At 39.0% G+C, this 9608-nt stretch overlaps 1 protein-coding gene across 1 annotated transcript; it reads left to right on the top strand.

Annotated features, from left to right (window-relative positions):
- Positions 1 to 2910: 2910 nt before the first annotated feature.
- On the top strand, positions 2911 to 5736 carry oxld1 (oxidoreductase-like domain containing 1). The gene is made up of 2 exons (XM_034860011.1): positions 2911 to 3110; positions 4967 to 5736. Exons 1-2 carry the CDS (start codon positions 3060 to 3062, stop codon positions 5345 to 5347), a joined length of 432 nt encoding a protein of 143 aa, XP_034715902.1. The 5' UTR covers positions 2911 to 3059; the 3' UTR covers positions 5348 to 5736.
- The last annotated feature ends 3872 nt before the right edge of the window (positions 5737 to 9608 follow it).

Here is a 9608-nt window from a genome sequence, read left to right as displayed (position 1 = left end):
TAGGGGGACTCCATAGAGAAACCTGTAGGGGGGCTCTATTGAGAAACCTGTAAAGGGGGCTCTATAGAGAAACCTGTAAGGGGGCTCTATTGAGAAACCTGTAAAGGGGGCTCTATAGAGAAACCTGCAAGTAAAGAAGCGAAACTGCATAGAGCCCCTTGAACACACCATCAGGCTCCTCATGTCTATTTTTCCTAATACTGCAAATGGAAGGGCTTTCATCAGTGGACCATACGCTCATTAATCTCATTTGGCGATATGTAGTGAAATTAACATATGTTCATATTAATAAAAATCTTCAATGTTCAATATTTTAAAGCTACTAAAATTACATTTTCACATCAGAAATGCATCAAATGACTATGTGTGAAATGTGTACAGGGACAAACCGATGATGAATCATCACTCAACTCTACATCTTTAAACTCATGGTTTTGTGACTGTACCAACACTACAACAACATCAGCTGGTTGACAGCTGGTGACATGACTCTTCTCCCAAACAACTTTCTAATATCAGGAATATAATGTCATCCTATAAATAGAGTAAAGCCTATTGTGTCCTTCTTGCATTGAGGGTGAAACATGAATCATCAGGCACGCCTTATGTTGACAAAAACCTCCCTGGAATGGAAACTATTATAACCTTGATAAAACCTGTATCTCCAGAATAAGTCTGAATCATTGAGGCTATTAAAACTCTGTGTCCATTCATCCGTCTGTGGACACAGCCACCGTCTATTTGTTACTCTGTCGGGATCATTAGCGACCCATCCGCACTGTCAGACTATCAGCAGCCTTTTTTTAAAAATGTGGTTGGTTTCATGTGTTTGAATAAAGGTCTGAGTTTTCTATGAAGCGTGACTGCGGTGGAGGGACAGCCTCTCCTTGGGATGAAGTCCCATAGTGACCGGGGCCTCTGGTGAGACACCATGCCCCACCACACACCTGGTATCTCATGCCATGCTGAGCAGCTGCTGTGTTTCCACACCACGTTACCATGGATGTGGCTTGCAAACATTGAAGTCTGTGGGGAGCTAGGACTCACACTCACACTCATTGACACACACACACACACACACACACACAGACACACACACACACACACACACACACACACCTTACACATCAGTGAACGGGTCAAATAGTTAAGAAATTGGCAGGTTACGGCACAGAATCGGGAACACACAAAGAAAAACTACATCAAAGAGGGTTAGCTTTCACTCATGAGCATAATAAAGGAGTTGTTTCACAGAACCAATCTGCTTTACCATGCTTTTAATGCTCTTTCAGTGCACTGACACATATTGTCATCCAAATCTGGGGCGTTGGAAATACCTCAAGGCGTTGAGCTTTTAATTAAGGTTTCTGCTTAAATTATACAAACGACATATGACGTCAGCTTCAAGACAGGTTTGTGGGAAACATGTCATTTTCCTCAACCTGAGATGGGAACAAGTCATTGTTTTGCAAGTTGCAAGAAAAAAAAACTCAAGTTATGGATGTCTCAAAGCACCTTTCGGCTACATCCAGCCTGGCAGTGTGATTGGATGCTGCAGGACAATAAAGATTTAATTTGGTCTAACACTCTTTGATAACATCATGTTTTAGGCATGGGGAGGGTTTGAAGTCAAGACTAAAGGCCAAGGAGAGTCAAGAGTGGTTGTTGAAGTCAAAGCAGAGTCAGTCTGAAGTCATCAGATTCATGACTGGCTTGGGTTCATGTCGTGTTACTTGATTCCACGGCTCTGTCCTCTGCAGCACCTCTGAACTGTACCTCACAAGATGCATCAACAAAAGACAAAAAAAAATGGCTTCTTCACGACTACTTTTGTTTTAAAGAGTAACTACAGTTTTTTTTTCAACCTGGAGCCTATTTTCCTATGTTTTTTTGTCTTATAGGGGTAACAATCTTTGGCAGTGGCTACAATGTGCGTCAATAGGGAAATTCTGCAGCTTTACGTCCACAAAAGTGCTTGTTTTGCTATTGAAAGGGTCCGACAGACCTAATATTCTAAGTGTCTGACACGCAGAGTAATACTCTGAGCCTTTCAGTGGCAAAAAAAGCAGTTTTAGTGGCCAAAATCGACAATGAAAGACCCCCATAGGGTTGTGGCCTGCGTTCATGCTTAATACTGGACCCATGTCAAAGATTGGTGTTCCCATTAGACACTTAAAACAGGTCCAGGTTGAAAAGAAACATAGTAACCATTTAATTGAACGGTGATACAGAAGAAGAAGAGATAATTGTGAGGATGAAATTTGTAACGTAGGCCTTTTCAACACACAACAACTAAGCCCTCATCATGGTGTTGATCCGTGCAGCGGAAGAGAAATTGTGTTGCTCAAGTCTCAGAAACTGATGACACGGCCCTGATTAGGCACATGGTGTCCCTCAGCTGCCTGCAAACACTATAGCTCAGTATAATTAGCCACGCCTGTTACGTAGTGTATGGCAACTGCAGAAATAAACATGAACCTAAGTTACTTCCTCTGACCTAGAACAGAAACTCACTCATCAGATAAGGTAGTGAGTTTATCGTATCACTATGACATAAGATATTCTTTATCAAAGGATTCATAATGTGTTTATATTGCTCATATATACTGTATATACTGTATATATACCTCGCTGTGATATTTGCATGAGCTTTATTATGAGAGTCCCCCTCTATTGCATCTTCACATAAACATACAGATGAAACACTGACACCTGCTGGACAGTGATTGTAAATGCAGCTTCGTCTGTTGGCACCTGGGTACATGGACAGTTAAAGAAAGGTTGGGACCAGCCCAGAAATCACTCTACGCTTTCTATTGGCTTACATTTTAGACACGTGAAATTTGATTGGCCACATTATTTCCTGTCGGCCAATCAACGTTTTTGTTTACAACTGCGCACTGGTCATAGTTCAGGGAAATAGGAAGTGATGTAACTAGCTTGCGAGGCAGGTAATGTCGTGGATATAACCTCCATGAGGGAGCACACCTTATGAAATATACACTTCAGAGGAAAATAATTCCACAGACACGTAACCAAGCGTCGGTTTTACTGCAACGATGCTGTGTTTGGGCGGAAATGCGGTGAGGTCGTCGGTGTCTTCACAAAAGGTCGGTAGCTAAGCTAACCCCAGAGAAGCTAACAGTTAGCTGCTGCTAGCATCAGCTGACAGGTTGACTTTAACTTAAGCTTTTTTAGTTTGTTATAATATTTGTTTGTAATATTTACAGAAAGGACAACGTATCGTTTCTGTAATATTTTAACAGCCGTACGAGTTTATTGTGTTCCATCAAACGGGTAACTTAGATGTAACGTCAGTTAGTAAGTAACTTTAAGGTACTTTCTGAAGATAGATACATACATACATACATAGATACTTTATTCATCCGAAGTACACGTTAGGCACCAGTAGCAAGACAACCATAATACAACAAACATCAGATTCAGAACCAGCTTTATTTCCAGGTATGAGGACACATACGAGGAATTTGTCTTTGGAGCATCGTTACTCACACTGTGCTTACACACACATATCAACCAAAACAGAAATATACACACTAATATATATACACAATATACACATACTCTAAACAGAAACAATATAGAGGCATGAGTGCAATACAATTGATCAATACAATTATTTAAATGTGCGTAGTGCAAGGGTACTGGGATAAAATAGTATAATGTTATTATATTATTATTATATTGTTATTATTATATACATACAGTTTAACACACATACATATAAAAATTAAAAATCACTCACAGAAACGCAATGAGCATGCTAAGGTGAGATATTATGATATTATGGTAGACTGTGTGTGATGGTGATGAACAGTGCAGTAGATCATGATTAAATATTGACTATTACATATGATCATAAGAACCTGTTAACTGAGTGATTCAATGAGAACAATATGTAACAGGGAATAAGTTATATGGTGTAAGATGTACACAGTCCAGATTGTGTACAGTACAGTATGTGATTGAATAGACATAGACATAGAGTTATGTGTACTGAGCTGTACATAACAGCTCTCAGAGTGTGAACTGTAACTGTTTTAACAGTTTAGGTGGTGCTAATAAAAATAACAATGTGCCAATCTGGGCCAGAGCCCTTCCACATACACCTGTGATTATTCTGTTTTGTGACAAGTGAAACCATCTTCTGTGAAAAGGTCTATAAAAACACATTTCCCCTAATCACATTTTTACTTTAGAGTGAGATTTTATCTCGTCTTTGTAACGAGTCCTTTCCCTTTCATCAATGTCTCTGTGTCTCACTCGCTTTCCACATTTTAACTCTGTCGGCTCCTTAAAACATACAGTGGTGCTCATAAGTTTATGAACCCATACTAAAGTGGACTAAAAATAAAAAATTGATCTTAATGCCTTAATTAAAAAAAAAACAGTAAAAATCCAACTTTTAAGGACACCAATTTCCGTTGTAAATGAATAATGTATTGTAAATAAATGAGAGAAAAACGTGCTCTGGTGTATTGGCATTTCTTTAAACCAATCACAATTGTCTTGGGCGGTGCTAAGCGCCGGACAGAGCCACGGTGCCGCTGCAGGAGGGAACTTGTTTCAGTGGGACATGTGTACGTTCAAAAGTTGTTTTAATCATGTGAGAGAAAACTCAGATTGGACAGATAGTCTAGCTAGCTGTCTGGATTTACCCTGCAGAGACCTGAGGACCAGGTAACCATAGTCCTCAGATTGGACAGATAGTCTAGCTAGCTGTCTGGATTTACCCGGCAGAGACCTGAGGACCAGGTAACCATGGTCCTCATGAATCCACCGGAGGTTAGAACGCCAACACAAAGAAAGAGGAAGGGGACAGACATCCAGCCTAAATTTAAGGACATCCGGCAGAATTACCGGCGGCACCGGAGCAATCCCAGAAATGAAGCGTCATCTTCATAGACTAGATTATGATTAATCTTTATCTTCTGCTGTCTTCCAGCTGTGCATCCTGTCCCTGCTCCACATGAGACCAGATCAGACCTATGTTTGCCCGGCTCGGTCTATGAGACGTGGTACCGCTCGCTCCCTCTGTACTGGACCCGCTCCACCCGCTCCACCCATACTCACTGCCCCCCCCGAGTGCTCTGACACAGAACCCAGTCCCTCCACCTGGTCTGCGGACCAGGGCCCGCCCCCAGCTCCCACCCACTGCTGCATGAGTGGCTGCCACAACTGCGTGTGGATCGAGCACGCGGAGCAGCTGCTGGCGTTCTACCACGACGGAGGCGACCGCGCGCTCGACGCCATCGAGGACAACGTCCACGACGAGAACCTCAAAGCCTACCTCAAGATGGAAGTCCGACTCCTAAAAAAGACGTGACAGATTGACAGCCAGTGGCTTCGGTGACGGCGTTGCCAGGGAAACATGAACCGACTGAGTGTAAGCACTCACACTCCAGTCACTGATTTGACCCCAACGTCTTCATGTCCTCCGGGGGTCACGCAGGTCACGTCTGCACAACGTAACAGGAAACGGACGCATGCTAGCAGGTCGGCAGGTGACAGTGAAGGTATCTGTTTCTCCTCTCCTGCCTGACACACATCAGCTGGAGCCAATCATAACACAGGACAACAGCAAGGTTATTCCAAGTTTATTCATTTTTTTACAATTTGGATCTATTATGGGAACTTTGTCCCTCATTTCCTTTTAGTTATAACAGTGTACACACCAAAGTAGTAGCTGAGACCTGGGACCATGTGCCATCATTATTAACAAAATCCGACAGGAAACAGGATCCGTCACACATTAGACCGATTAACATTTCATTTAATTATGAGAGTAGATTTAATTTTATTATCATTATGTTGAGTACAATTACAAAAGACAGGAGTGCAAAAAAGCAGAAAAGTGCAATGTGATATACAAATTATAGACAGGACAACAAATATATGGCAGTGTTATTAACTGTTAGGGAAACCTGTTTATGTTTTCTAATGCGTTTCTGGATTTAAAAAAATATATACATATCGAAATTTCAATACATCAGATTTTTAAATAATCAAATATTCTTATCGGTATCAGCCTTAAAAAGCCTTTATCGGTGGGGCTCTAGTAATAATGTTGCTGTCTGACTGTTTCTCTCACAGGAAAGATCAACAGTCAGATGTTAGACAGATTCTTAACATTTCACTTATTTATTAGATTAGATTCAACTTTATTGTCATTGTGCAGAGTACAAATACAAAGACAATGAAATGCAGTTAGTGTCTAACCAGAAGAGCAAAAAAGCAGAAATGTGCAATGTGCTATACAAAGTACAGACAGGACAAGGAATATATGGCAGTGTTATTAACTTTTAGGGAAACCTGTTTATGTTTTGTAACGCGTTTCTGGATTATTTTTTTTTTAAACGTATATCGGCCGATATTTCAGCAAATCAGATTTTAAAGTTACCAAATATTCTTAAGGGACATCTCCCTTATCTTAGCAACTAACTTTGTGAGTACAACGTAATTATTACTAAAAGGCATAACTCCCAAATCTTAAGAAGTTTCAGCTTTAACCCTTGTGTTGTCTTTCTCTCAACATAAAAAAATAAAAACCCTATCTCAATGTTTTGTTGCTTTTCAAAAAGAAAGTACTACTTTTTGGGGTTTTTTTCAACATTTTTTGTCTTGTCCCACGGTTTGTCACTTTTTCCACATTTTAGCCGTTTTATACACTTACTTCTAGTGTATTTTTCATAGTTTTGGTCACTTTTTCCACTTTCAACTTTCACTTTTTATGCTTTTTTCCCAAATGTTTTGTCACCACCTCCCATGTTTCTGATAAAAACAACAACAACAACCACTTGGAAACGTGTCAGATCTGACGTTGGACCACATTAGGGTTAAATGAAGTTAAACCTCAGTAATAAGCCTGAGTGGTAGTCACGTTAGCCTCGGCTTTATTTCGTAAGGTCCTTGTAGTGTTGAGTGTTGGAAAGTGCACATTTAGAGATAATGTTAGTAATGTTTTTGGGCCTCAGTACAACATCCATTGGTTTTGTTGTTGGTTTGGTTTTTAACCTTCAGCTTTATTCAGTAATCTTTGATTTGTTGTCATAGATAAAGATCATTTGCACATTTATTTGAGGTTTGAACTGAAGTGTTAGAATTATATTTGGATGTGTTTACTAATCATTTTTGTTTCACTATATTTAAGAATCTATTTAAGAATGCATTTGATATTTATTTTTGAAGACTTGTTTGCTAAATAAATGCTCTTTCGGAGAGGACATGAGCACTTTTGAGAGCTTTTTTTATAACACTAGTCTTTGATTTATTTCCTAAGAGCTTGAAGTTTTGAGTTTTTGAACGCCCACGTTTAGTAATGACGTTATTATTGTTGTCTTTTAAATAAATCGTTTGGTTTATTTTCACCTAACTTAACATTTACAGCCTAATTGAGTAATCTTTATAGTTCATTGATTCATTGTCATGTCCCTTTAGTCATAAGGCAGATTTGCACATTTGTGTTGTTTATGAGGTTGTTTGACGTGTTGAAAGAATATTTTATTATGTGTTAAATAATCATTTGCTTCATTACATTTAAAGCTTTAGTGCGTAACCTTTTGATATTAATGAACGTTACATTCAACCTGTTGCCAAATGCGTTGCTACAAAGCTAATTAACCCTTGTGTGGTTTCCTGTCAAAATGGAAAATCAACACTTTTGTTGAATTTTTTATTGTTTTTTAAACTTGTTCTTACGTTTTTGTCCCTTTTTGTTTTTTAACACTTTTGACACTTTTTTTCAAAGTTCAACGCCACTTAACACTAAAAAAAATGATGGTCAATAAACCTTATTTTTAGTAATTATACCAAATGTTTGAGTTACAAAAGCTGAAATTAGGAATTTTTTAGACTAAAATTAAAGGAATGGATGTTGATGATAATCACAGACTGGAATATGTCAACTTTTACTCAATACTATTGAATAAGACGCCCCAATATTAATGAAAGTAGAGATTTGTACTTGGCAAAGAGCGTTTTGTGGAATCAATCATGTTATTTGGGGGAATTAAAAAGAACATTGATATAGGAAAACAGGTCAATTCGACCCGAGGACAACATGGGGACAACATGGGAACAACATGAGGACAACATGGGGACAACATGAGGACAACATGGGGACAACATGGGGACAACATGGGGACAACATGAGGACAACATGAGGACAACATGAGACAACATGGGGACAACATGGGGACAACATGGGGACAACATGAGGACAACATGGGGACAACATGGGGACAACATGAGGACAACATGGGGACAACATGAGACAACATGAGACAACATGGGGACAACATTGGGACAACATGAGGACAACATGAGGACAACATGGGGACAACATGGGGACAACATGGGGACAACATGAGGGTTAAGACTATCAGCTCCACCCAACTCTCTGGATTTCTCAGTATGGGTACACGTTCAGAAGATAATGACCTCTTCTGAAGAGTCCTTCATGTTGTTTTAATCCTCCATGTCCTCCTTGGCTACTAGCAACTGTACTAGCAGCCGTGCTCAATCACGGAAGGCTTGTATCATGTGGACACGCCGACAGTTTTGTTGTCATTACTCTTATACTGTTATTCCTCATGGGGGAGACGGAAACTACGCACTGTAGCTTTAAGACTATATTTTAATGATGTCTTTGAAATTAATTTTTCAGAGTTGTTTGGTAAATAAATGTTCTTTCTGAGATGACATGAACAGTGTTTTCCCTCCTTGACATCACATCAGCACATGTAGAGGCCACTAGGGGGTGAAAGATGCTCTCAGGAGGATGACACGTTTCGGCTGATCTTCTTTCATCGTCATGGGGATTTATATTTACATAATGAGATTTTTGATACATAATCATCAGGATGCTATGACTAAGTGAATGAAGACAAATAATAGAACAGTCTGGTAGGTTCAAAAAATGACATAAGACAGCCTTTAAAAGCAGGAAAAGACAACACTTATGCCATATTACAATCTAAATCTAAAATCTAAGATGATATCTAGTCTCATATCACAATATTTCGATATATTGCTCAGCTATAGCAGCACCCAATTCAATTTTATTTGTAGTTTTAAATCATGAGAGTTTGGACGTGTGTATGGCGGTCCTCGACTAAAGAAATTCTTATTTGACACTCATATGATTTTGTTTACAAATTAATTAATTGATTTAATTGACAAATATATTTAAAACAAGACTTCCTCCACAAGCAAAATAAATCTTGTGTTTACCAGAGATGTGTTCATAAGTTTCTTAATAATAATTCATTCAGGATGATCATCAGATCCGACTAGTTAGGGGAAACAACACTGGGATGATACAGGCATGTCACTGTATTTTTAATCTTTCTTTCATTTCCTTTTTTTTCATCATTTTTATTCTGTATTTCATTTTTTTCCTCATGTGGCATCCTGTTGCTCATGGGGCAAAAAGCAAACAGAAGATGTGTTCCTATCCTTTACTTCAGTAAAAGTACTAATACCACCCTGTAGAAATACTCTGTTACAAGTAAAAGTCCTGCATTGAAAATGTTATACTTACATACAGAAGTAAAAACATGTAAGTATCATCAAGAAAATGTACTCAA

This window comes from Etheostoma cragini, chromosome 21 (genome assembly GCF_013103735.1).
Source record: "Etheostoma cragini isolate CJK2018 chromosome 21, CSU_Ecrag_1.0, whole genome shotgun sequence".
NCBI lineage: Eukaryota > Metazoa > Chordata > Actinopteri > Perciformes > Percidae > Etheostoma > Etheostoma cragini.
Note: the sequence above shows the minus strand (reverse complement) of the source record. Positions and strands in the feature narration are given on the sequence as shown.